A 27,201-nucleotide genomic window follows, 5' to 3' on the forward strand; every position below is an offset into this window, starting at 1 on the left:
ACTGTGGGTGAGGAAGTTCCTGACTTACTTGGTCTTTTCAGAGTCTCAGTTGTGGAGCCCAACAAGGTTTTTAATTTTTATTTTTTTTCCTCTTTAAAAATTAATTTATTTTTAGTTTTCAGCAATCACTTCCATAATCTTTTGAGTTTTAAATTTTCTCCCCCTTCTTTCCTGCCTCCCTCCCCAAGGCAGCATGCAATCTGATATAGGCTGTGCATATACATTCCTATTAAACATATTTTCACATTAGTCATGTTGTAAAGAAGAATTAGAACCAATAGGAGGAACCACAAGAAAGAAGAAACAAAGCAAAACAGAAGGAAAGAAAAGAGCAAACAGCATGCTTCGATCTGCATTCAAACTCCATAGTTCTTTCTCTGGATGTGGGTAACATTTTCCATCATGAGACTTTTGGAGATGTCTTAGATCCTTGCATTGTTGAGAAGGGCTAAGTCTATCAAAGTTAGTCATCGCACAACCTGGCTCCAAGAAGTTTTTAATTTCATAATTACTAGAACCATTGAAACTCAAGCAAATAGACAGATGATGAGATCACCAATGTCAGGGTGTACCCACTGTTAACTCTATAGGCTTTGATAAGAAAGGGGAAGAATTGACTGACGACAACCTGTTTCACCTTTGTGATTATGGATCCATCCCATTTTCTAGTCATAATGATGGGGTGTGTGGGTGCTTGTGCTCGGACCCCAATCCTCAGACCATATCTCTCCCCAGCCCAAAAGACACTATCTCTGACAACTACTCATGAGTGGGCCCCAGTAAAACATGCTGTCCCTCTCTCCCTGGTACAGTAACAAGCTGATCCTGTAAGAATTCCCCTTACATAAATAGGAGTTTCCTATGTAAGCTTTAGCATCACTCCAGTCAAGTTCCCTAAGGAGCTCCACCCGCTATATTAGCAATATAATAAACTTTTTGCCCCTTGACTGGAAGACTGCTTGAGTTTGCAGATTCTTTCCAGATAACTCCACCCCATACCTCGATAGTTTTGGGGTCCTTATACCCCTAAAACCACATCAATGTTTTGATGTTTCCTTGCCCTATTTCTTCTTGTATGGGGTATGCTGGAGCTAGCTCGAAGCTGGAAGATTGTTTAATTTTCAATGTGAGCTTTTACACCTCATAAATCAGCAAATACTACAAATCGGGGATTGATTTATTGTTTTGTTGATTGTCTATACTTAAGGGAGTAATTGTAAAAATGTTAGGAATATTCCAAATTAAACTTAAAGTGTGTTGTTGGTACATTTTTTCCCCTGGAGAGCTGGTTGTTGAACATTTCTTAGGCACTTTTGGAAAAACTAATTTTCCTTCCAGAAATAGCATTTTAAAAAAAAGCTAACTGGATGAAAAATTAGCTGGAATTCTGATGCTCAAGGTAAAAGCAAGCTGTATTCATTTCAGCTAGGTAGCAGCTAGAGTCTAACACTGTTAATGGTTTTGAAATCAATAGTTCTTGTAAATATGCTAGGATGTGGAATTTTCTGTAGAGTTGTTTTATTAACTGTCAACCTCCAGAGTTTGGTCTAAGAAGACAAAGAGAATTAGGCTGTATGCACATTTATTTTGCATTTCTCTCAAAGCAGGCAGGCATGCGTATGAATGCACAGGAGAGGCAGAATGTTAGATGACATTCATTATCTATGTGAGATTCCAGAATGTAATTATTTTCTCAATTTTTAATGATATATTTAAAGACAAAGGGAAGAAAAGGTACTGAGTAAATTTTTAAAGACCTTTGTTATTGTGATAAGGCTAATTTAATTGGGTATGTTCTTCTTGGCTTATGAAAACTGAATCTCCTCCCTTTTACAAACACCATTTTGCGGAGAGGAAGGTGGTAACTAGGAATTTTGTGGTAGCTATGAATTTAGTTTGTTATAGTACTTTGGGGATTTGTTTGTGTTACTTAAGGACATTTTACACCAACTTAGTTTTGATAAATTCCAATTTTAAAGATTTATTTTCGCTTTAAGGTTGAATGAGAGATACCTATCATTTTAGAGGTTTCCAACTAATTTACTTCATAAAAGTTTAGTGATTATTCCTTTTCACATCAGGATAAATTTTAAGCTGTTTTCTTTTCTTTTCCTTTTTTTATTTTGATTTATCAACAATCACTTCCATATGCTTTTGAGTTTAAAATTTTTCTCTCCCCTCCTCCCCACCACCCTCCCCAAGACAGCGCACAATCTCATATAGGCTATACGTCTACATTCCTATTAAACATATTTTCACATTAATGAAGTTGTAAGTAAAAATTAAAACCAATAGGAGGGACCATTTGAAAGAGGAAATAAAACTCAACAGAAGAGAAAAAAAATGATAGCGATTCAACTTCCATAGTTCTTTCTTTTCCATCACGAGGCCTCTGGGGATGTCTTAGATCCTTGTATTGCTGAGAAGGGTTAAGTTTATCAATATTAGTCATTGTACAACATGGCTGTTATTGTGTACAATGTTCTCTTGGTTCTGCTCACTTCACTCAGCAGCAGACAATACAAATTTAAGCTGTTTTTAAGAAAGGGAAATACTTTTAGGAAGAAATGCTTCATAAAAATCTTTTGTGTGATTTTTAGAAAGCCTACTAATTTTTCATTTGTACACTAATTTATTGCAATAATAATTTGGTTTTGATAACAATTATGTCCAACCCTACTGTGAATTTCTGAGTTTCATTCCTGGGTTTGTTGTGTCCTTGGACAAGCCTTAAATAAGTACTTTCAGAGAAACAAAGTCAGAGTCAGCAGCTCAACGGAAGCAACATGTGAGATCTAAGGCCAGTGACTGTCCCTGAAAATATGGTAGAGAAAAGGCTAAAGTGGACTCTTCATTTTCCCATACAAGAAATCTGTCCACCTGGTTCCAAATGCTAGGGTACTTACAGGGTGTAGGCCTTGAGGATCAGTTTTGATGCTGTTATAACCATGTCCCTGCTCATAGCCCTCATAGCCAATTTCTATTATCAGGGTTGACAGAAAGTGGAAGTTTGCCATTGCAATACTGAATCTATGAGTTATTAGATTAATATTAAAGTATCCAAGTTACGGTAATGAGCTGTAAGTGGGAAAGATCTTGCCATTTTGATCTGAATTTGTAGTCATTCCATGGCCTAGGCAAGAGTTAAATTAGTGTTTGAACTTATCATAGGTATAAGATTCAATTCCTATAGTATCTCATTCTTTCAGAGTGGTGAGTATAATTAGAGAAGGGTAAACAAGCTTGTATACAAAGATATAAATCTATTAAGTTGTGAGGTTAAACTCAGGAGCCTTCTGTGAGTTGGCTTTTAATTTTAATATGATTAGAAAGATGGCAAACTATTAACAATCATATGAAAGATTGCTCTAAAGCACGAATAACAAGAGAAAAACAAATCAAAATAACCCTGAAATGTCAACTAACTTCCAGCAAATTGGCAAAGATAGCACAAGATGGGAATGGTCAATATTGAATGGGTTAAGGAAAGATGGGCATACTAATGCTCTGTTAGTGGAACTGTGAATTCATCCAACCATTTTAGAAAGCAATTTGGAAACAAATTAAAACAAAATCAAAGGACTTTAGAAAAAAGATAGAAAATGTAAGACACATACTTAAAAAAAAACAGACTAGAAAACAGTGTAAAGAGAAAGAGTCTAAGAATCATCAGAGTACCTGAAAATCATGACTGAACGCAATTTGGAATTATGTTAAGAAAATGACTAAAATCTTTATATTCTAGGGTCAAGAGATCTCAGAGGCATATACTTCAAGGAAATCAAGGATAAAAAGAAAAATCCTATAGATACCAAAATACAATAATAGTTTTTGTAGTAGCAAAGAATTGGATCCAAAGTGGATGCTCACTGAATGACGAATAACTGAGTTGTCATACATGAATATATATAATCATATTGTAAAAAGGGATGTCTATTATAAATAGAGAAGCTTGGGAAGACAAGTAAACTGATTTGAGGTGAAATAAACAGAGCCAGGAAAATTATATATAATGTATTTGAAAATGGACTTAATGGAACAGCTTTTGTCTCCTTAGCAATACATATCACATACACAATTAAATAGAATGAACAATAACAATGCAAACAAAACTTAATTTTTTCTAATTAATGCCCAAACTTGGGTTTTCTTTCTGGCAAAGGAGGGATGTGGAACCATGAATACAATGTCAGACTTTTTTTGATGTTTTACTTTTGCTGCCCTGCATTTTTCCTCTTTTTTTAAAAAATTATTTGTTATAAGAGTTTGTTCTTTGGGTGGGATAGGAGAAGGGAAAGGGGAAATATAGGTGACATATAGACAAATGTTATCAATAACATTTAAAAAATACTAATAGGATTAGATGGGGTGTTCCCCAAACTGATTAATCACAAAAAGGAAAAGAAAAAAAAAGCTCTATAAAATTTTAGAAAGGCTTACTCATTTTGCAACAAAGTGAGCTAAAATGGGGGTGAATTTGAAGCAAATCAAGAAAACCAGAGTTCAATTACAAACCAAAGCCATATTATAACAACCAGTCTGCTGTGTGATATTTGACAAGTCCCTTAACTTTGCTGGACCTCAGTATCCTCAACTCTAAAATGAAATGTTTGGTCTAGATAATTTCAAAGGTTCCCTCTACTTCTGAAATTCTTTGACTCTATGATGCTATCTTAAGGGCCGGTAGATAGACAATCAGCAGGACCCAGATTCAAGTAAGAAGAGAGCAGACTGGATCCCTTTTAGGAAATTGGTTAGTCCTTTAAATAACTCTAGATTTCTCTTTATTAAAAGACCTCATCTCATCCTGTCCCCTGCCACTTCTATGCATTGGCTCCCATATGCAGAATTCACTTCATCAACACTTCATTCTATTGAAATCCTTCTGTTTCTTTAAAGGTTAATTCAAGTAAGATTTCCTCTATGAAGCCTCCCTTGATGCTCACAACTGAACGTGGTTTTTCCTTTCTACCATTTCTCATAGCATTTTGACTGGATTTTTTCCCTTATAATTATCACATTCTGTTTCATATTGGTAGCACTATGAGGGCACCTTCTTCCCACCCTGGACTCATAGGATGGCTAACTGATGGTTAGCCCAGTTTCTGAGTACTCTCTAGGTCCACACTCATAAGCCCCCATTGGTGTGTTTGCCTTTCGATAGTCAACCAAAGAACAAGATTATTTCAAAGCAAAGACATCTACTGAAATGGCTTAGTAGGGTAAATAACAGCAAATCATCTTCTCCATGAACCTAGGCCACCCTCTCCCACAAATACAGAATGGACACAAACAGATAACAAGTAAAGAAGGATACACCTAGGGAATATATATGACCAAGAGACGGGTGAAGTGGGCAATCCATGCCAGAAGAAATGCTAATATCTTCCAATTGTTCTCATTGACCATGGTCTACCATTGATAATAGACACTAATTATTCAAATATAAGTATCTAGGTGGTGCAGTGGCTAGAGTGTTGGTCAGGAAGTCAGGAGTCAGGAAGACCTGAGTTCAAATCCAGCTTCAGACACTTACTAACTGTGTGACTCTGAGCAAGTCACTCAACCCTGTTGGCCTCAGTTTTCCCATCTATAAAATGAACCAGAGAAGAAAATGGCAAACCACTCCAGTATCTCTGCCAAGAAAACCCCAAATGGTGTCACAAAGAGTCAGACATGACTGAAAATGACTGAACAACAAAAACTAGTTGACTGGATGCTGTGCAAGAAGTATGTAGACTAACAGCTACGTTGTGTGATGACTAATACTGATAAACTTAGTCCTTCCCAGCAATACAGGGATCTAAGACATCTCCAAAAGTTTCATGATGGAAAATGTTATCCACATCCAAAGAAAGAACTATGGAGTTTGAATGCAGATTGGAGCATACTATTTTCTATTTTTTTTTCTTCCATTGAGTTTTATTTCCTCTTTCTTGTGGTTCCTCCTATTGGTTCTAATTCTTACTAAGAACATCACTAATGTGAAAATATGTTTAATAGGAATGTATACGTATAGCCTATATCAGATGGTTTGCCGTCTTGGGGAGGGTGGTGGGGAAGAAGGGGGAGAAAAATTTTAAACTCAAAAGCATGTGGAAGTGATTGTTGATAAATCAAAATAAACTGATAAAAAATTTTAAAAAAAGAGGCATGTAGACTGTCTTCTTTTTCAAGAAGGATATATAAAGAAATCTCTTTCTAGAAGATTCAGTGTCTGGAGCTATTGAACTTGGAATTACCTTTGAAGTAATGCTCAAAGTTAGTGCTGGAAATTTGTCCTGGAAATTTTTTTCTCTCCGCCAGAAGGCTAGACGTCTAAGTAATTCAGAATTCCACTCGCCTTCTCTACACTGATGGTTGGGGTTCAGTAAGCCATGTCCTTGAATCACCTTCTCAGCCTCTGTGCAAGCATATGCCTCCTAAGTCCACGTGCTTTTTTTTGCAAGATGCAATTGATTATGGAGGTTAGGAGAGAGAAATCTCCCCCCTCCCTCCCCACCCTTGAACTTTGAAGGTGGGACTAGGGAGAAGGTAAAGACCAAGCCCTCAAGAGTTGAGAGCCTCATCAAGAGCTGATTCTTTCCTGGAGAGCTGATTTTCCTAGAGTGGGTATTGGTGTTTTTTAAAGGCCAATTGGTGTGTCTAATGCTCCATCATTCAATCACTAGAAGTGCCTTGTGCCCCACCAGCTGATTTTTTCTCTTGGTCAGCATCCTATAATCCTATCAGATTCACTTGCTGAATTTCTTCAACTTGAAGAACCATTAACAATAGCCTATTATGTTATCATGCATAACAATAGTCTATTATATTATCAGGTTGTTTAGGAAAACTTTAATTTGATTAGGGATTTTCTCTGATCTACCTCCTTAGTATTTGTAAAAGTATTTGTCCAAGTGTCTATAATACCTCATTAGATTTGTAAGTTTCCTTGAGGGCAGGGACCATCATTTTTTTCCCCATCTTCCTAGCCATAGAACAAGGCCTTGCACATAGAAGGAGCAGACAAATCATGCACCTTGAGATGTAAGTGACCTCAAAAGCCAGCTACTCCAAACACTTTTCAGATGAGGAAACATGGTCAGTCAATGAGCACTTCTTAAGCCCTTGCTATTTTATAGGTGTGGCAGTAAGGTAGTGGAGTGAATAGAGTGCTGGACCTGGAGTCAGGAGGAGCTCAGTTCAAATTTAGCCTCAGATACTTACTAACCGTGTGACCCTAGACAAGTCACTTAACCCTGTTTGCCTCAGTTTCCTCATCTGTAAAATGAGCACAGAGAAGGAAATGGCAAACCACTCCGGTATCTTTGCCAAGAAAACCCTAAAAGGGGTCATGTTCAGACATGTTCAGACATGAGTGAACAACATGTTCCAGGCATTGTGCTAAGTGCGTGCTTGGGATACAAAGAAAGGCAGACAAACCAGTTGCTCCCTTCAGAGAGCACACATTCTCGAGAGTTACCTCGGTAGTAAGTGGAGCTGGATTTAAACCAGAACCTATTCTCTTTCCATTGTACTATGCTGTCTTCTATAGAAGAGTCTGAATGAACATTTATTAAATTGTTGAATTGAAAACACGGGCAGGGATCTCAAAGCACAAGAAAGGGTGGAGGAATTGTGATTTGCTGTTAAGGACAGAAGAACCAAAGAACCTTACATTCTTTTGTCGAACTTTTAAACAGATTTTCTCCATGTTATCCTCATTAGAACTTTTCAACAGCTCAACCAAAGAGAAAGGAAATTCAGTTGAAGTGTTAATTTTGTACCCTGGTGTATAATAAGGCATACTGAATTGCATAATATGTGTTCCATAAATTCAACACAATGCTGAGAGAATTTAACTGTTAATAGGACTTTTTTTTTTTTAGCCTTAGTTTGCCTCAGAGTTCCGCTCTAATGGTTTATTGTAATGCAAAGGCTGACCCTGGCTTTTCAAAGGCTGTATCAGAGGAGCACAAATTCTGGGAAGCACTAATTCTGGGAAAGGTTTGGGGATGGATCGTAGTTCTTATGTCTGAGGACCAGCCTAGCTCAGTGTTGATAGGCTCATTACCAGCTAGTTGACCATGAGGTGATGGATTACTTTGAGCACAACAACTCCATCACAGTAAAGTCTCAGACAACGTATTTTATTGCTCTTATTGCCCAAGAAAGGTTATAGATTTAATGTTAAAAGAGGCTGACTTGGATAAAAGGAGTGTAGCCTTATGAGGTCTCGCCCCAGGTGAGAGATCTATGATTTTTCCCTTGCCACCATCTGCCATTCAGTAGATAGCTAGAGAGAGTTGTTGGAATAGGTGAATGGGACTTGCTCAGGCACACACACACACACACACACACACACACACACACACACACACACATGCACACACATGCATGTACACATGCACACACACATGCACGTTCTGTATGTATATAAAGCTAGTATGTGTCAGAGGTGAGATTTGCAACAAGTGTTTCTAGACTATCCCAGAAATCTCTCCATGTGCCTTCCCTCTCTACCCCCTTTTTTGGAGAATGGGGAGTGGGGTTTAGACCTATGATCTCATTGCTACAGAAACTTCTAGTAAAGAAACTTCTTCCACCAGTGCCACTCAGCAGTTTACAATCTCAGAGAGTTGCCTAAGTCACCTAGGAGCTGTTAAGTGACTTGTCCAGGGCTACACAGTCAGTATGTAGCAAGATTTGAATCTAGCACTTCTGGACTCTAGGCCAGGCACGCTGGCCCTATCATACTCCCTTTCTACATGTCTTCCCTCCTCCCAGTTTTTTTTTCAGGGGGTAGGGCTCAGGCTTGTGATTTAATTGCTAGACCTTCTAGTAAGAAAGGAAGGAAGGAAACAAGCATTTATTAAATGCTCTACTATGTGCCAGGTACTATGCTAATATCATCTCATTTGATCCTCATAACAACCCTGCAAGGTAGATGCTATTATTAACCCCATTTTACAGTTGAGGAAATGGAGATAAACGCAGGTTAAATGACTTGTCCAGCATCACACAAGTCAGATTTGAACTCGGATCTTCCTGATTCCAAGCCCAGGAGGTTTATCTACTCTGCTACCTAGCTGCCACCTAGCTATTCCCTCCACCAATGTAGATGAGCAATTTATGATCTTAGAGACTTGCTTAGGTTACTGAGTGGTTAGGTGACTGGTCAGTATCTACCCAGAGGTGGGACTTGAAACCAGGTCTCCCTAACTTTGACCCAAATTATATAGCCACTGACCCATGTTATCTCTTGTATTTGTTGGTCTTCGGATGTTTCAGTTGTGTCCAACTCTTTGTGACCCCCTTTAGGGTTTTCTTGCAAAGATACTGGAGTGATTTGCCATTTCCTTCTCCAACTCATTTTACAGATGAAGAAACTGAGGCAAACTGGGTTAATCGACTTGCCTAAGAAGTGATTGAGACTTGATTTGAACTCAGAAAAATGAGTCTTCCTGATTCCCAACCCAGTGCTCTATGCACTGCACCACCTCGTTGGTCTTGTCAAAACAATACACAATTTGTTCTTTGTTTTATGCATCTCTTCTTTCTAATCTTCCAGAAGAGAACAGGGAGGGCCAACCTAAGTGAATCCATTCAAGGAAGGACACAGAAAGGAAGTTTGTGCCTGGGGCTGGGAGCCAGGCAGGTTGTAAAGTAGAAAAGAAGAGAAAGATTGAATAGTTTGTCTCTAGGAACATGGATTTTTGGAGACACTTGTGGCTTGGCATTCTCTTCCTCTTCCTTCTTTTCAAATGCTATTTGAAAGTACTTTTAAATTCCTTCTACTCCTTGCCATGATTCCTAATAACACCTCATTCTCGGAGGCTTTATTGAATAATGTTGAAACAATGAAACTGTCAGCGTGCAGGAAAAGTAGCAAGTCCTAACTTTATCATACATACATGGGTCTGTTTTAGAGACAATCAGTCAATCAACAAGTTTACTAAGTGCCTACTACGGGCTGGCCATTGAGCTTGGCATCGGAGAAACTCAAACAAAAAATTACTGAATTAAATAGAACAGTTACTCTGTCAAAGGCATTTGTTGAGTACCTGTTATGTACAGGGTAATTCATTCATTCATCTAACAACTATTCATTAAGCTGATTATATGCAAACCACCGGGCCAGATGATATGGAAAGAGACCAAGGAAAAGACCAGACACCACAATGATAGCTCTTTGTCTTCCTTTATCTCCTGCTTCCTTACTTATGATGTAAGACTAGCCAGTTAGGTCTATAGTGGGAGAAAAACCAGGTAGACAGAACAGAAGTTACAGGATAGAGCCCGTCTTTCAGGTCTTATCATACATCACCCCTCTTTTCATTCCCTCTTCTCTCCAGCCAATCTGGACTTCTGTCCCCTGTGCCTGGAATACACTCCCTTCCTACCTCCAGCTTCTTTTAAAGCTTGGTTCAATTGCCATTTCCTAATAATAGCTAATCTATGTTGTTTGTCCTTCCTTCTGAAGAGGCTTGATGACATCATGGGGTGACATCTTGACTCACACGTCAATTGGATTTAAATGAGGCAGAGCTGCACAAAGTCTTCAGCCTCCCTCTCCCTCTCCCTCCAAGAGTCATCAAAGTCCAGTGGCAAGACAGAAGTCAAGATGAGTGGGGATGGCAGTGGATGACCTTGGCATCTTTCTAAGCCCTCCACAGCGCCTACTTCAGCCACCTTCATGGCCTTTGGAACAAATTGTACTCCTCTGCCCATTCCACCGGGGGAGATTTTCACGTATTTGGAGTAGACATCCCTCTAACCCACTGATGGGTTTGAGCCCTGTTGATTACCCTCAATCTGGGTTAGCCCTTCTGCCATGATGATTTTTACCAGGGTGTGGCTGCTGCTTATGCTACAGCTTCTTGGAGCCACAGGTGAGGGTTAGGTGACGGGTGGACACCAAAGGTGGATGAGCAGCCCTGAAAAGGGCAAGCCCTCACACCACAGGTCTGAACAGCCCATAGATCCCAATAATAGCGAATAGTTAACATTCATGTAACACTTACTAAGTGCCAGGCACTATGCTAAGTGCATCACAATTAAGTCTGTCATTTGATTGTCATAACCACCCTAGGGTGTAGGGGCTATTATTATCATTCTCATTTTACAGGTGAGGAAACTGAGGCAAACAGAGGTTAAATGATTTACCCAGATCTCATAGCTAGTGTCTGAGGCCAGATTTGAATTCAGGTCTTCCTGGCTTCAGGCCCAACACTCTCTCCACCAAACCACCTAGCTGTCCCTAAATTGGGCCTTTCCGATCCCCCAGTTCCTAGCGTCCTTCTTTCCCAATCTGCATATATATTGCTTCTATACCACAGAATGTAAGCTCTTTGAGGGCAAGGAGTGCTCTACTTCTGTCTTTTTAGCCTCAGTATAGTGCTTGACATGTTGTGTGAACTGAAAAATGCTTGTTGAATGAATGAAAGAATGACACATTTCTTTACAACCTGGCCCCTTCCTATTTTTCTAGTCTTGTGACATGTGACTCCCTTCCCCGTTCTCTCCCATTCAATCATACTGGCATACTTGCTCTTGCATACAGATGACATTTTATCTCTAGTCTCTACAACTCTGTTTTACCTGTTGCTTATATCTAGAACACATTGGCTTCTCCCTGCCCTTTGGAATCGCTAGTTTATTTTAAGATCCATCACAAGGGCCAATTTCTACTTGAAGTCTTTCCTGGTCTCTGGAACTTCTGTTACCCACCTTCCCCAAACTGCCCAGTGCTCATTTTGTATCTATTGTGTATCTATTTTTGTATATGGTTCCATGTACATACATATGTGTCTATGTATATGTGTATCTATCTATCTATCTGAAAAACTCTGGGCATCTAGGTGGTGAAGTAGATACAGCATCAGGTTTGGAGTCCAGAGAGTTCAAATCAGCCTCAGACACTTAGGAGCTGTGTGACCCTGGGGCAAGCCAATTAACCTTGTTTGCCTCAGTTTCCTCATCTGTAAAATGAGCTGGAGAAGGAAATGGCAAACTATTCTAGTATCTTTGCTAGGAAAACCTCAAATGGGGTCGTGAAGATTTGAACATGACTGAAAATGATTAAACAACAACATGTACTGGACAGAGGCAGCTAGATGGCTCAGTGGATAGAATGTTGGGCCTAGAGTCAGGAAGATTCATCTTCCTGAGTTCGAATCTGGCCTCAGACACTTACTGTGTCTTTGTCAAGAAAACCCCAGAGGGGGTCATGAAGAGTCAGACACAACTCAACAACAGCAATGGAAGAGTATATAGTCTCCTCTATTAGAATGAAAGCTTCTTGAAGGCAGGGATTCTTTCATTTTTGTATTTGTATCACCAGTGCTTAGCCCAGCACCAAGCAGGTCTTTAAAAACTGCTTGTTGATTGGTTGAAAGAATTCATCTAATTCAACCCACTTATTTTACTAATGAGGAAATTGAGATAGAGATAAAGTTATTTACCCAAGGTCCCACAGGCAGCTAAACATCAGGGGAGAGGTTTGAATTGATATCTCTGGTTCCAAGGCTAGTGAAGATCTCTCCTGTGCCATGTGTTCCTTCCCCATTTTTTTCTCTCCTATTTATTCCCATCACATACTAGCTCTTCGTTTGGTAGAGAATGTGTTTCAGACACTCTCTTCTCCTAGTATTGTAGCGCCCCAGGATTATTATTATCCTGGTTGCCTAGCAAGAAGGAAATAAAGCACCCATCAGCACACTGCATGGATTAATCATTTTTCCAATCAAGTCAATGAAAGGCTTAGTATTTGTAAGGGATAGTTATTACTCTTCAACATTAACATTCATTAATTAATCAGGACTATGGGCTCTTTGTATTGTGAATCACTATAACCTATAGCTTACTACATTATAATTTCATAAAGATGATTATTTCATGCATGGATATTTTCATAATCACATGCTTTAGCTACTAGAAAAGTGCTCATGAATTGGGCCTTCATAAATAGGTGATTAGCCCAGTTCTCTGCATTTCTACAAAGGCAATGTTTAGCCAAGAATGCTGCATCACAGTACTGAATGAGTTATTAGAATTCATGAGGAGAAAACATGGATTCAGCAAGATAGCAATTAATTAGCACAGACAATTAGATGATGTTCTCTCCAGAGACAGTGTAGCATAATACCTTTATTATAGAATCATAGAGACTAAGAAACTCCCTCCCTCTTTTCCTTCCTTCCTTCCTTCCTTCCTTCCTTCCTTCCTTCCTTCCTTCCTTCCTTCCTTCCTTCCTTCCTTCCTTCCTTCCTTCCTTCCTTCCTTCCTTCCTTCCTTCCTTCCTTCCTTCCTTCCTTCCTTCCTTCCTCTCTCTTTCTCTGTCTCCCCCTGTTTCTGTGTGTCTCTATCTCTCTATTTCTGTCTCTGTCTCTCTCATAGGGTTTAAATGATCACTCTCATTATTGTCTGTCATCCTTCCTGTGAAGGCCAGTCCCTTGACCCATATCTATTTGCCCAGCCTGTCTACCCCATTCTAGCTTCACTTGCTTCCATACTCAGCCCTGATCCCTTTGTCTGACATTTTCATGTTTCACTAGCTGCTACCCTGGACTTTCATGTTCCATTGTTCCTGGTCTGCAAATCAGTAGCCATCTAATTTCTCTGCTGATACTCCTGGGCTGCTTAAAGTCACTGGAGAAAATCACATCAAGCTGCCTTTGCCACTTAGAAGTTTGTGGCACAGATAGAAGCTGCTGGGCTATTGCTGCTATTAGACCATACTCCCCGACCTTTATTACACCCCTGTCTTGTTCCTCATGCCAGCTGCTCCAAATTTCTCTTCCCTGGAACCTCCCCACTCCTTCCTCATCTGCATTTTTAGCAGATGATTTGGCCTCCTTTTTCTGAGAAGATTGAGGCTATTCTGGTGAGTTTCCTCGACCATTCTTTTAATTTTCTCAGGATCATCCCTCTTGCTCATCCTTACCTTTTCTTCCCCCCCCCTCTAGTTATAGAAGAAGACAGAGCCCTCCCCATTACCCTGGGTGATCACTCTATACCTGCTCTTAAACCCTCTTCCTCCTTTTCCTTCCAGGAACTTGTTCTAGTTATCATCTCTGCCTCCTACAACTCAATAAAGTGACTTCACTGATTCACATAGTGAATCAATGCTAGAGTGGAAACCGGAACCCAGGTCCTTTGATGCTGGATTCAGTGCTCTTTTCAGTCATCCATACTCCATTTGAAGACTTCCATTGATGAGGAACTTATTACCTTGAAAGGCAAACCAATTCCATTTTTAAAAAAACAACCCTTCACAATGCCATGCCTTTCCTTTGAGAGCAAGGATAATTTCAAATTGTTTAATCCAGGAGAATTGGAAGCATCGTGAGGGAAGCAATTTTCACTTTTGTCTATGTTATCTCTGCTCTCCCCTGCCCCCTGCTTCCTATGACCATTATAAATGCTTATTGATCACAGAATCATCCTCTTGGAGCTGGAAGGGAGCTTAGGGACTATCTAATTTTAGCAGCCCCCTCATTTTACAGGTGAGGAAACTGAGGCCCAAAGAAGTTAAATGACTTCACACAGCTATCTATTAGTAGAATCAGGACTGGAACTAGGAAGTTCTGATTCCAAAGCCAGCACACTTCCCACCTTCCAAACTGCCTCCCTTGGATTGAACTAAATGAAGGTTGAAAGAAACGGAATTAATCAAACGTAACTAATGCATGTCTTTCTCCCCTTATTTCTCCATTGCCTTTGTTTCTTTATTCAGAGGTTCTTAATCAGGGGTCTGTGAACTTGTTTAGTGTGCATACATATAGTAACATACACACACACACACACACACAGATTTTGAGATATATGGATATAGATAAATATAGAACATGATATAATATGGATATACATATATATATAACATGATACAATGATATGGATAGATATATATTAAATATATAACATGTTACGATAATATAGATAGAGATATATTAAATCTATAACATGATACAATGATATGGATAGAGATCTATTAAGTATGTAACATGGTACAATGATATGGATAGAGATATATTAAATCTGTAACATGATACAATGATATGGATAGAGATATATTAAATCTGTAACATGACACAATGATATGGATAGAGATCTATTAAGTATGTAACATGAGACAATGATATGGATAGAGATATATTAAGTATGTAACATGGTACAATGATATGGATAGAGATATATTAAGTATGTAACATGATACAATAATATGGATAGAGATACATTGTATCACCATGGACACAACTACATATTATACGATATAATAATATGTATATAGGTGTGTTACATAATATGATACAATGTGGATATAGATATTATGTAACAATATGGATATAGATATTATATGACATAATACTATGGATATATAGTATGTATAATATAATCTGGATATAAATATAGTATAGTCCCATGGATATAGATGTTATATATTATAACAATGTGGATATAGCTATAGCATATATCTGATATAATAATATAGCTATAGAGATATATAATGACAATATGGGTACATATATACTGTGATATTACAACATCTAAATATGCAGAAATGATTATATTTCAATATAATTGGTTTCCCTCCTAATGCTATGTATTTTGTCATTTTCATTTAAAGGCACAGGCATCACGTTTCACTGCCGAAGGGGTGAGTCCCGTGACACAGAGAGGGTTAACAACGGCCTCTTTACAGTGACAGGCCGCCCAGGACTGGCGGGCTCCCTCCTTCATTTCGGCGGCCAATTGCTCCTGCAGCCTTTACCCACAGCCAACATGGTGGCCCCTCCCTCGGTGACGCCGAGCGCCAGCAGCAAAGATGGCGCCCTGCCCGACTTCCTGTGCTGCCCCTAACAAAGATGGCCGCCTCACTTCCTGTGCGGGGGTCCTTGCCTCTAACAAAGATGGCGGATGCATGACAGGTTGCCCCAGAGCCGGACTCAAGGGGCCGCTTTCTGAGGGCGTGGTGGCTGTAAGTAACAGGAAATAAGAAACTATGTACCGATCTTTTATGGCAGTCTGTCTGTGATGTCAGGGACCTTCATAGCGGGGCGCCCCCTCCCTGGTCGGGTCCTTTCCTTTGGTATCATTTTAGTGGCTGGTGGACCGGAGCTGGGATGGCTTGGACGTGCTGTGTGACCTCGGGGTGGTCACTTGACCTCTCTGGTCCCCAGACTTTACCAGCCCTTCACCTACTGTGTGACCTCCGGGTGGTCACTTGACCTCTCTGGTCCCCAGACCTCACCTGCCCCCCACCTGCTGTGTGACCTCAGGTGGTCACTTGACCTCTCTGGACCCCAGACTTTATCTGCCCCCCACCTGCTGTGTGACCTTGGGCTGGTCTCTTAACCCCTCTGGTCTCCAGACCTTCCTCTGTCCCTGACCTACTGTGTGACCTCAGGGTGGTCACTTGATCTCTCCAGTGCCCAGACCTTACCTGCCCCCTACCTGCTGTGTGACCTCAGGTGGTCACTTGGCCTTTTTGGTTCCCAGACCTCATCTGTCCCCCACCTGCTGTGTGACCTCAGGTGGTCACTTGACTTCTCTGGTCCCCAGACATTATCCGCTCTCCTCCCCCATCTGCTGTGTAGTCTTTTGACTTCTTTGGTCTCCACACCTCCCTCTGCCTCTGACCTGCTGTGTGTCAGTGTGGTGCAGTGGAACATGCTGGGTTTGGGGTTCAAATTCTGACTTTTGTCAGTTACTCTTTGTATGATCTTGAGCAAGTGAGTTCCCCTTTCTCAGCCTCAGTTTCCCTATCTATAAAGTTGGGATTTAATAACTTCTAAGGTTTCTTTCACATCCATTTCTATGCTGCCTAAAGGCAGCTAGCTGGTAGATGGAAAGAGCACCTGACCTGGAGTCAGGAAGACCTGAGTTCAAATCCAGTCTCAAACACTTACTAGCTGTGTGACCCTGGACAATTCACTTCACTGCTGCCTGCCTCAGTTTCCTCATCTGTAAAATGGGAATAATAATAATAATAATAATAATAATAATAATAATAATAATAGCACCTACCTCCCGGGGTGGTTGTGAGGATCAAAAGTGAGAATATTTGTAAAGCCCCCAGGCATGTAGTGGGTGCTTAATAAATGCCTATTTTCTTCCTCCTGCAGCCTTCGCTGGCTTCAAGCAGTTTCCTCATCTGTAAAAATGGCGAGGTCAGAGTAGATGATCACTTAAATCCTTCCAGCTCCAAATCTGTCCTACTAAGTTGCTTCTGGAGGCAGTGTCTTTCCAACTGGTGGGTGTAAGAAAAATATCTTTAAAAGGCTTGGCGAGGGATGAGTAACAGAAATATTCCTTCCCATCCAGAGCTCCTTCATCCTCCTGCTTGAGCTTTCAGAAGAGGCCTGTATTACGCTGTTTAGTTAGGAACATTCATAGGACATAGATTTAGTGCTTGAGGACATGAGTCCAACCTGCTCATTTCACAGATGAGAAAACTGAGGCCCAGAGCCTTAAAGTGATTTGCTCAGAAAGCAAGAAGCTGAAGTAGAATTTGAACCCAGGTTCTCTGATTCCAAATCCAGAGGTCTTTCCACTTTCTCTCCCTGCCTCTAATAACATGGTGTTCATATTGTAAATCACTTTGGCTCTCATTGACTGGCCAACAATAAGTCCCAGGCCAAGCCCTATTTGGTCATTGTTTGGGTCCTGATTGGCTCAGAATGAATGTAAATAGCAATTGTAGTTTTGGCCAGAAACCCCGGAGTGTCTTCCCCTCCCAGATTGATTTTTTTTTTGATTAGATAAAGAGGCCATTCTCTTCCTCATTTTTTTGTTTTAGGCAATTGGGGTTAAGTGACTTGCCCAGGTCACACAGCTAGTGTCAAGTGTCAAGTCTGAGGTCAAATTTGAACTCAGGTCTTCCTGACTTTAGGGCTGGTGCTCTATCCACTGTGCCACCTAGCTGCCCCTCTCTTCCTCATTTCTTACCTGGCCTTTATCACTGAAGGGGTGTTGCCTCAGTCAAACTGAGTTCTGGGAAAGGCTTTAATTTATAATTAATTAATAATTAATTATAATAAATAATGATTGATCAATCAATTAATAAAAGGTCAAGGTCCCCCACTGCCTCCGGGGCCATCCCCACTCGTCCTGATCTATATCTTTCCACTGGACCCAGATGGCTGGAGGAGAGAGTGAGACTGGGGACTTTGCACAGCCCTGCCTCCCTTAAATCTAATTAACTTTCAAGTCAGGGCATCACCTTCCTGATGTCCTGGTCCTCTTGGAGAACGAAGGACAAACAACAATGACTAGGCCTTAAAGTAGTGCTAAAAAAAAAAAAAGTGGAACCTGAGAGTTCTCTTCCCCCAAGCTTGAACTTGGGTTCCTCTTAACAATTCTGCTTCTGTTACTTAATCCCTGTGTGACTTTGGACAGTTCACTTCCTCTGTCTGTTCCTGTTTCCTCTTCTGTAAAAAAACGAGTGACTCTAAAGGTTCTTCCACCTCTAAATATCCTTGACCTGGCTGGCTTTTGTTTTGTTTTTGGGGTTTTTTTGGTCAATGGGAGTTAAGTGACTCGCCCAGGTCACACAGCTTAGTAAGTGTTATGTGTTTGAGGCCATATTTGAAATCAGGTCCTCCTGAATCCAGGGCCGGTGCTCTATCCACTGCACCACTTAGCTGTCCTGACCTGGCTGACTTAAAGAGGATTAGAATGCAACTGACCTCGAGGCCTCAGTTTCCCTTCTGGTAACATGCCTGGGGGGCCCAGTTTCAGTGCCATCTGTTCAGAGTCTCTGATTCCTATCATTTAAACTGCTCCTGAAATTTTACCTTCTCTGCGAGACTTTGTCTCCTTCCCTTGGCATTGACTGCCCCTGGTGCCTGGAATGGTCTTCCTCCTTAGTCTTCCTCTTTGAATCCCTGGCTTCCTTCAGAACTCAGCTCAAGCACCCACTTTTACATTGGAGGTTCTGAAGATTTCTGGTGTCTGGACCCCTTCCCCCCACTTTTATTTATTTGGATTGAATCTATTGTTATATACTATATTAAAAATGAAAACTGATAAATTTTGAAAGTTATTGTCATTAAAATAATCCCAAATCATTATATCTTAACATAAATAATCTGTTTTTTCTGAACATAACTGTTCAGTTATAATAAAGAATATTTGGTGTGAAATAAAGTTTTATGTAACAGTAGCATCATTTTACATATTTTTGCAAACTCTTTCATGTCTGATTTAATAGAAAATAGATGGATTCTTATACCTGCAGATATCAACTGTTGCCATATATATTGCTTTAGTTGTATATGGAGACAATCTGGCCTTACCCCGATATGTATTTGAAAATGGAGTATTTTAAGAAGTAAATAATGTCTTAGTATTATTATGAAAATAGTTTTGACTGCTTTGACCCTCTGAAAGGGTCTCTGTGACCATGGGAAAGTCTTGTGATCTCCTGAACCTCTAGCAGTTCCCTTCCAAGTCATAGAAAGGTTGAGACCTGCATTATGGAGGGAGTTTCCACACTGGAATTTCCCTGAGCTGCAAAGTCACAGATCCTTTGTGTATTTATATATCTCAGTGATCTGTGTCTGGCACAGGCCTTCCATGGAGGAAAAACAACCAAAGTCTGATTGAAAGGGTGAAGAGGGAGTGGTTTGAAACAAGAATAGAAAAATAAATTGGTAACATATTGGGAGAAGGATAGTATGGAGTACTTTTTAATGATTACAATACCTGCTATTTCTGGGGTATTTTAAGGTTTGCAAAGCACTTTGTAGACCATATCTCACTGGATCCTTATAACAGTCCCAGAAGGCAGGTGCCACAACTATGTTATTCCCACTTTTACAGATAAGGAAACTGAGGCCAAGTGACTTACCCATGATCATGCAGGTAGGAAGGTGGGATTTGAATCCAGCCCTGGCCCGACTCTGAAGTCCTATGTTCACTTCACCAGAGTGCCTCTTCCCCCACCTCCCCTGTCTTGGAATTCTTGACTTCCCTTTTTCTTTATTAACTCTGAGCAACTTCTCTCTAAATTTTGTTGTTTTGTTGTTCAGTTGTTTCTTAGTTGGGTCTGACTCTTTGTGACCCCATTTGGAGTTTTCTTGGCACAGATATTAGGGTGGTTTGCTATTTCCTTCTTCAGCTCATTTTCCAGAAGAAGAAACTGAGGCAAACAGGGTGAAGTGACTGGCCCAGCTAGAAAGTGTCTGAGGCTGGGTTTGAACTTAGATCTTCCTGACTCCCAGCTTAGTACTCTATCCACTGCACCACCTAGTCACCCACATTTTCTCTATATACCTATTGAAAAGGCTACTGGTGCTCCTTAGGAGGATGCTCTAAGCCTAGGTTCAATGGCCAACCCCTGCAGGAAGCCTTTCTTTTGTCTATTTACCCCATTAATTTATATAAAATTTGTATTAACTTATCTGGAATACATTTTTTCTCTCATATATCTCACCCCCAACTGATAAAACGCAACTTCCTTGAGGCTAGGGACTGTTTCCTTGACTGCCACATAGTAGGCACCTAATAAAGGTTTTTAAATTAATATTGTATCCCGACCAGTAGAATGTGTGATTTTTGAGAGCAGGGGTGCTTTAATTTTATTCTTTGTATTGAGGTATCTGTTTGGCTACTCTTTGGACTTGGAGTCAGGAAGACCTGAGTTCAAATCCTGCCTTGAATATTTACTTGCTGTGTGACTCTGGGCATGTTAGTTCACCTTTACCTGCCTCAGTTTCCTCATCTGTAAAATGGGAATGATATTAGTGTCTATCTCCCAGGGTCATTGTGAGGACCGAATGAGATAATAATATCAAAGAATTTCACAAACCTTAAATTGCCATATAAATGCTAGCTATTATTTTTATTTTATTTCCTTACATGTACTTTTAATGGACAAGGAAATAATAAGTTAGAATGGGCTAGAATTCTGGTTGTATGAGAGAAGTCACATCCTCCATCTGACTTACTTCTGGGTGTTTGATCTCATGTACCTGATTGTACATAATGAGATCTTCCGGCTGTTAAGAGCTTGTAAGGTTTTGTCTGTCTGAGGCCATTGGTCTCTTTCCTTCTCAGACAAGATGGAGGCCAGAGATAAGCAGATTCTCCGCTCCCTTCGGCTGGAACTGGGTGCCGAAGTCCTCGTGGACGGACTAGTTCTTCAGTATCTCTACCAGGAAGGGATCTTGACGGAAAACCACGTTCAAGAAATCAGAGCCCAGCCCACAGGCCTCCGGAAGACCATGATGCTGTTGGATATCCTACCTACTCGGGGCCCCAAAGCCTTTGACACCTTCCTTGATTCCCTGCAGGAATTTCCCTGGGTGAGGGAGAAACTGGAGAAATCCCGGGAGGAAGCCATCCAAGAGACGCCTACAGGTAGGCTCAAAACCATTTCCGCCGAGTGGCTGGGGATGCTCTATCTTGGTGCTCAGTCTTGGAAAGTTGGAGATTCCTGGTGTTGACATAGAACGAATCAGAGAGGAAGGACCATCTGGCTTGGGAGCATTCTGAGGAGATAAGTGGGAATTAGGGAATGCTGAGGGTCTGGCTGGCAGTGAAGCTAGAAAAAATCTTTAGAATTTCTTTCCTTGAGAATTTGGCAAGCCAAGAGGAAGACATGCTTTCATTGAGAAGGCAAGTGGTCTTTTGATACCTGGGAGCATTTGGAGATTGAGGTTGGAAATTTGGGCTCCCAGGTGCCTTTACGTGTGTGGTTTCAGGACTGCTGGCTGCTAAGGGCTCATTACTGGTCACATCTGAAGGAAGAAAGTCCCCCTAGCCTCCCATGGGTAACTCACGGCTGTTCCTGAGTTTGGAGACTCATGTCAAACCCCAAGTCTTTTTAAGATTGGCTTTTTAAGATTGAAAAAGTTGTCAGTTTGAAATTTGCCTTATTTCTACTTTACTAAAGCCCCTGGAAAAGATGGGTTGGTTGTGGGTGCTGTTTCAGGGGAAATGCCCATGTTGCTTTCAGGCAAATTTGAAAGCCTGGAATGGCAAGATATTAAATCCTGAAATGTATTCTCTTCTATGTTCTGCCAACATTCGCACTGTCTCCCAAGAGGAAAAAACAGAACTGAATTGCTTTATAAAGAGACAATCAGAAATTGTTTTGCATTATTCTTCAATTTATTTTTCATGTATGTGTATATATGCATGCATATATAATATATATGCATATGCATGGCATATATGTGTGTGTGTGTGTGTTTTATTGATGTCTTTTTTCCCCATCACTCTCATTTACAGAACATCTTCTCCTCTGTGCTCCCCTACCTCTACTGAGCCATCACCACTGAGCTGTCCCGTTTAATAAAGTGTAGAGAAGAAGTGATTAGAGAAATCCCTGATTGGTTTAATAAGTTTGTCAGTTCACACGATGAATTTACTGGATACGGATGTTTGTTAGACTGGAATACCTTCTACAGGGACATGGGCCTTGGGGGAGGAAACTGTGCGTTCCTCTGTTCCATAGTGATTGGAGTCATTTCCTAATGATTGATAGATTGTGACCCAGGGGGCCTCCTGATTCCATTGGAACCTCTCTTTCTGTAGCCTATAAGAGATCAGAGGAAAAATGGCTCTACCCATTCCTTTTGAACCCTTCTCAAGTGATTTCTCTACCTTGTATATTCAGACTGAGTGTTACACAAGAAAAATTAGCTAAGCAAAACCAGCTGATGCAAGAACCATGGCTGACAGTGTATGCAATGTTCTATACCCATAGTCTCCCACCTCTCCAAAGAAAGGAATTATTTCCTGAGCTCTTCTCAGGGTCAAGCTTGGTTATCACAATTATACTATTTGGCTTCATTTGAATATTTTTGTTTATATTATTGGAGTCATTGTTTTCCTGATTCTCTGGCTTGCATCTTTTTTTTAAATCTAGAAAATGAACATTTTTATTATCTGGTACTTGTCCTAGTTGTATGATGGGAAGTCTGGAAGCTATTTCTGTCATTTTGCTGTAAAGATAGAAGTAGGGAAGAGCTCAAGGAATTTTAGAACTACAATGAATCTCAAGATCTTTGGGTCCAATGCCTTAGTTTGAGAAATGGGGAAAATGAGGTCCACGTAGAGAGAAAGTTGCTCACCTTAGGATCATACAGATAATCATGATAGAACTCAATCTCAAACCCAAGTCTCCTGACTCCAAGTCCAGTGATCTTTCCCCTATTATAGCAGCTCTTAACATGGAGTCCGTGAACTTGTTTTCCTAAAAAAATTTTTAAAAAATTATATTCCTGCAGAACTGGTCTCTTTAGTAATCCTCTGTGTTCTGTTTTATGTGTTTAAAAACATAGCTCTGAGAAGTAGACTGAGAGCTTCATCAGATGGCCCAGGGAATCCAGGGCACACAAAATGTTTGATTCCTTGCCCCACAATGAGTTGTCTTTCTGTATGTTTATAGTTTACTGTCATGCTTCTTTCATATCCCATGAGGTAGGCAAGGAAAGCTTAATTTCCATTTTACAGATCAGGAAACTGAGTCTCGGAGATGCAAAGTGACTAGCCCAGAGTCACACCAAGTTACTCAAACTTGGGTCCACATTGGTCCGCCGGAGTTGGCATTGGACCTGAAAGTCAGTGAGAACGTGGTGAAAAATTCAGGGCTCACTCACTATGTCCTCTTGTCTTTGTTCAGGCCTTTGCCCCAGTTAACAAGTCAACACTCAGAAAAAAAGAGAATTAAAAAGAGTTTATTTAAAAATACACTAAGGTAGCAAGTTGATTCCTAGATATTAGCAAGGGATTCAGGATGGAGCCAGCTTTTATTGATAACTTTTGTAATGAGATAAAGACAATTTGAAACCGTGCAGGTTAGCAGAAGGGGATGGGCTCCTCCCCAAATGTGGTATCATAAGGAATGAGATTATAGCTAATAGGAGTGGGCTTCTAACATGCTGGCTACCAGGTAGGGAATACTTGTTATGTGCTAGATAGCTGCAGACTGGGTGATGCATCTCCCAACATTGATTAACAGGTACCCAGAAAACAAGCCAGACTAGAGACAATGGGGGTCTCTACCTCAATTTTAATATTCTCCTGGTTGACCTCTTCTTTGGTTGAGCAGACATACACACGTCATGGCAAATCATGGATGGAAGTCAGGCCATGTTTCCTCTCATAATAGTTAGTTTTCCAAATTGGGATTCCCTTTGGAGCAAAGAAACCATTCCTCTTAGATGTACCCTTTTTTGAAAGCATAGTTGATTCTTTCTTCAAGTTTTAGACTCAACAAAAGAAATAATGGCTATTTTTGAAATATAGGTAGTTAGGCTGTATTCATAGACAGCTTGGATGAAAGCGGGGCCATCTTGATGGGCTTCTCATTCTGCCCCAAGGACAGGGGAAAAAGAGAAGCCATTTTTGCTAACCAGTGAAGTCAAGCCAACTGGATGAGAAGAGGGGAAAATGAAAACAGTAATATGAAGCAAACAGAGACGAGTCAGATAATGGCAGCCACATTCCTGATGTCCTCTTACAGGTTTCACAAAGTGATGTTTTTGCCAAGTGCTGTTGATTTTTCAAGGTGGTCACTGGAGATAGTGGGCAGCACCAAAGGAAGCCTGGCTGTTGATTAGCCTGGCCTGGCTTTATGGCATTCTAGAAAGGCGGCTCAGTATATGCACATGTGCCCTGGATAGATTTCCACAGTGAGAAGTTGGTTTTCATCCAGCTAGGTTTTGGACAACGTACAACTGCTTATAAGTGTTAGTATTTATTTTTTTTTGAGGGGGAAGAATGGAAGAAATGACCGATTGAAAGATGAGCTTTTAAAAAGAAACCATTTGATGGAAAATTGGGATATTAGAAATCAAACCACTCTGAGTTCTAAGGGCAGGGCTGTACATTTTCAGGAGTCTGCCTTTCTTTGTGATAGTTGGGACTCATAATTTTTCCCTCTTTGGAATATGTACATATCTATCTATCTATCTATCTGCCTATCTATGAGTGTATATATACACATACAGATATATGAAATTTATATTTAGACTATATATCCACTATGTCAATATATACAAATTATATATGTGCTATATAGAAAAGTATCTCTCTATATGTACATATATATATATATATATATATATATATGTATATCCCCTCCCATCATTACAAACGTATTTAGTCAAGCAAAACAAATTCTTACATTGTCCATATCTTTAAACACACAGACACACACAGATATACACAGACACATACACGTTCACATACACATAGACATGCGCACACACACAGACACACACAGACACAGACACACAGAGAGAGCCTCCCTCAATCTGTACTCAGAGTCCGTTGCTTTTCTGTCTGGAGGTGGATAGCATGTTTCATTATGTTGCTGTTGTACCACTCTCTATGACCCCATTTGGGGTTTTCTTGGCAGAGATACTGGAGTGGTTTGCCATTTCCTTCTCCAGCTCATTTTATAGATTGAGGAAACTGAGGCAAACAGGGTGAAGTGACTTGCCCAGGGTTAGTAAGTATCTGAGGCTGGATTTGAATTCAGGCCTTCCTGGCTGCAGGCCTGGCACTCTGTCCACTGCACCATCTAGCTTCCCCTTTCATTGTGGGGCCTTGATTTATTGGAAAGCAGTAGATTATTTTTGCAAACGGAGCAAAGAGCAGCAGTGTTTAGATGCCTTCTAGTTGCAGCAGTGTTTAGATGCCTTCTAGTTGATGTTCTTGTAAGAACCCAGAGGCTCATCTGCCAGGACCTTGATGCCTCCTATAAAAAAACCCCAAAAAACTGTCATTATGAGATTTTAAAATAGTTTATTTATACTTTATTTTTAAAAGGATGTTTGGGCTGTGAAGGTGCAGACAATATGAAGATGCGATACTCTTTTCCATTGTATTTATCCAGCCCCATCTTTATTCTCTCCAGTAGCAAGAATATGGGATTTTGACTGAGAGGAACCAGGTTTGAATCCCAGCCCAGCTGCTGAGTAGCTGTGTGTCCTCAGGCAGCTCACTTAATTCTCTGGGTCACAATTTCCTTCTCTGTAAAATAAAAAGGTTGGACTCTATGGTTTCTGAGGGCCCTTCTGATTCTAAATCTCTGGTCCTGTGACTGTGAGATCATTCAATTGTACAGATTCGGTGCTTTCTTTTTGGAAGGACTGCTGCCCCAAGATGTGTGTTTTTCCCTTTGGCCCAGTAAATTCTCTGTTCCTAGAATGAAACCAGTCTATTGTATTAGGAAGAGAAAGTTGGGGTTTTTTGTTTGTTGTTTCTCTGACATTGAGTTTCAGAATTTTTTTTCCCATTCTAAATTCTGAGCTAGTTCAGAGGCCTGATTTGGTGATAACATCTATTTGAGTTTCTGTTTTCCAGTTTGGGGTCTGGTGTTATTTCATGTGGCATATGGGCCACATCTAGGTTCTGAGTCTAAAAATAACCAAATATACCAAAAATGGCCAAAACAGCCAAAGGTTTTATTTTAAATGCCCCCGGGGGGCGATCTCTCGATGCCAGAATTGACTGGAGCCTGGTTCTTAGTCCTAATATCTGCCAAACTCTTGACTTTAATTATCTTCATAAGTAGGTATTAGATAGACTCAGGATAGGCACAATATGTGTGTGTGTATGCATACATGTGTGTATATCTGTACACACACACACATATATATATATAGATACACACATATATACTATGCTATTTGTATATATACATACTATATAGACTGTAGTCTGTCTCTGTAATATATGTATACATATATACTATTTACACACAATATACATATATATATGTATGCACACATGCACACACATATAGTCCAAACACACTTGTTTCATCTTTAAGAGGGAAATTGTCTACTTAAAGAACCAATATAACAGTCCATTAATCTGCTGGGTAGCTTTTCTTCTTTCTTTCTTTCTTTCTTTCTTTTTTTTTTTGTCTAGACAATGGGGTTAAGTGACTTGCCCAGGGTCACACAGCTAGTGTTATGTGTCTGAGGCCAGATTTGAAATCAGGTCCTCCTGACTCCAGGGTCAGTGCTCCATCCACTGTACCACCTAGCTGCCCCAGGGCAGCTTTTCAAAACAGCTTTGTATTAGCAAACTACAGGGTTGGATTGTAAGATCACAGGGCTATAGATTCAGAGCTGGAAGGATCTTGGGAAGTCATCTCATCCATCCCCCCCCTTTGAACAAATCTCATTTTGCTGTTTCGTTTTTGTTTTTACATTGCCTTCATTTCCAAATATAGCCTTCCCTTCTCTCCTAACC

At 40.3% G+C, this 27,201-nt stretch overlaps 1 protein-coding gene and 1 long non-coding RNA gene across 8 annotated transcripts in view; one reads left to right on the forward strand and one right to left on the reverse strand.

Annotated features, from left to right (window-relative positions):
• LOC144454482 (uncharacterized) overlaps positions 1–19,938 on the reverse strand; it is a 35,465-nt gene extending 15,527 nt beyond the window's left edge. The window contains exons 1-2 of the long non-coding RNA XR_013482909.1: positions 19,835–19,938; positions 17,011–17,233 (exon numbers count right to left, since the gene is read on the reverse strand). This is a non-coding gene — a long non-coding RNA (uncharacterized LOC144454482). The remainder of the gene's footprint in view (positions 1–17,010; positions 17,234–19,834) is intronic.
• Positions 15,636–27,201, forward strand: part of LOC110221757 (death domain-containing protein CRADD) — a 391,384-nt gene continuing 379,818 nt past the window's right edge. For 6 of the 7 annotated variants that reach the window (XR_013482903.1, XR_013482904.1, XR_013482905.1 and 3 more), the window contains exons 1-2: positions 15,636–15,961; positions 21,043–21,345. Coding sequence is in view for 1 of the 7 variants with exons in the window: in XM_021006433.2 (XP_020862092.1) it covers positions 21,048–21,345 (298 nt within the window). In the remaining 6 variants the exon portion in view is untranslated. The remainder of the gene's footprint in view (positions 15,962–21,042; positions 21,346–27,201) is intronic. The other variant, XM_021006433.2, reaches the window with a different exon arrangement.

The sequence above is a fragment of the Phascolarctos cinereus genome, unplaced genomic scaffold (assembly GCF_003287225.1).
Source record: "Phascolarctos cinereus isolate Bilbo 61053 unplaced genomic scaffold, phaCin_HiC Scaffold_1;HRSCAF=81, whole genome shotgun sequence".
Taxonomy (NCBI): Eukaryota; Metazoa; Chordata; class Mammalia; order Diprotodontia; family Phascolarctidae; genus Phascolarctos; species Phascolarctos cinereus.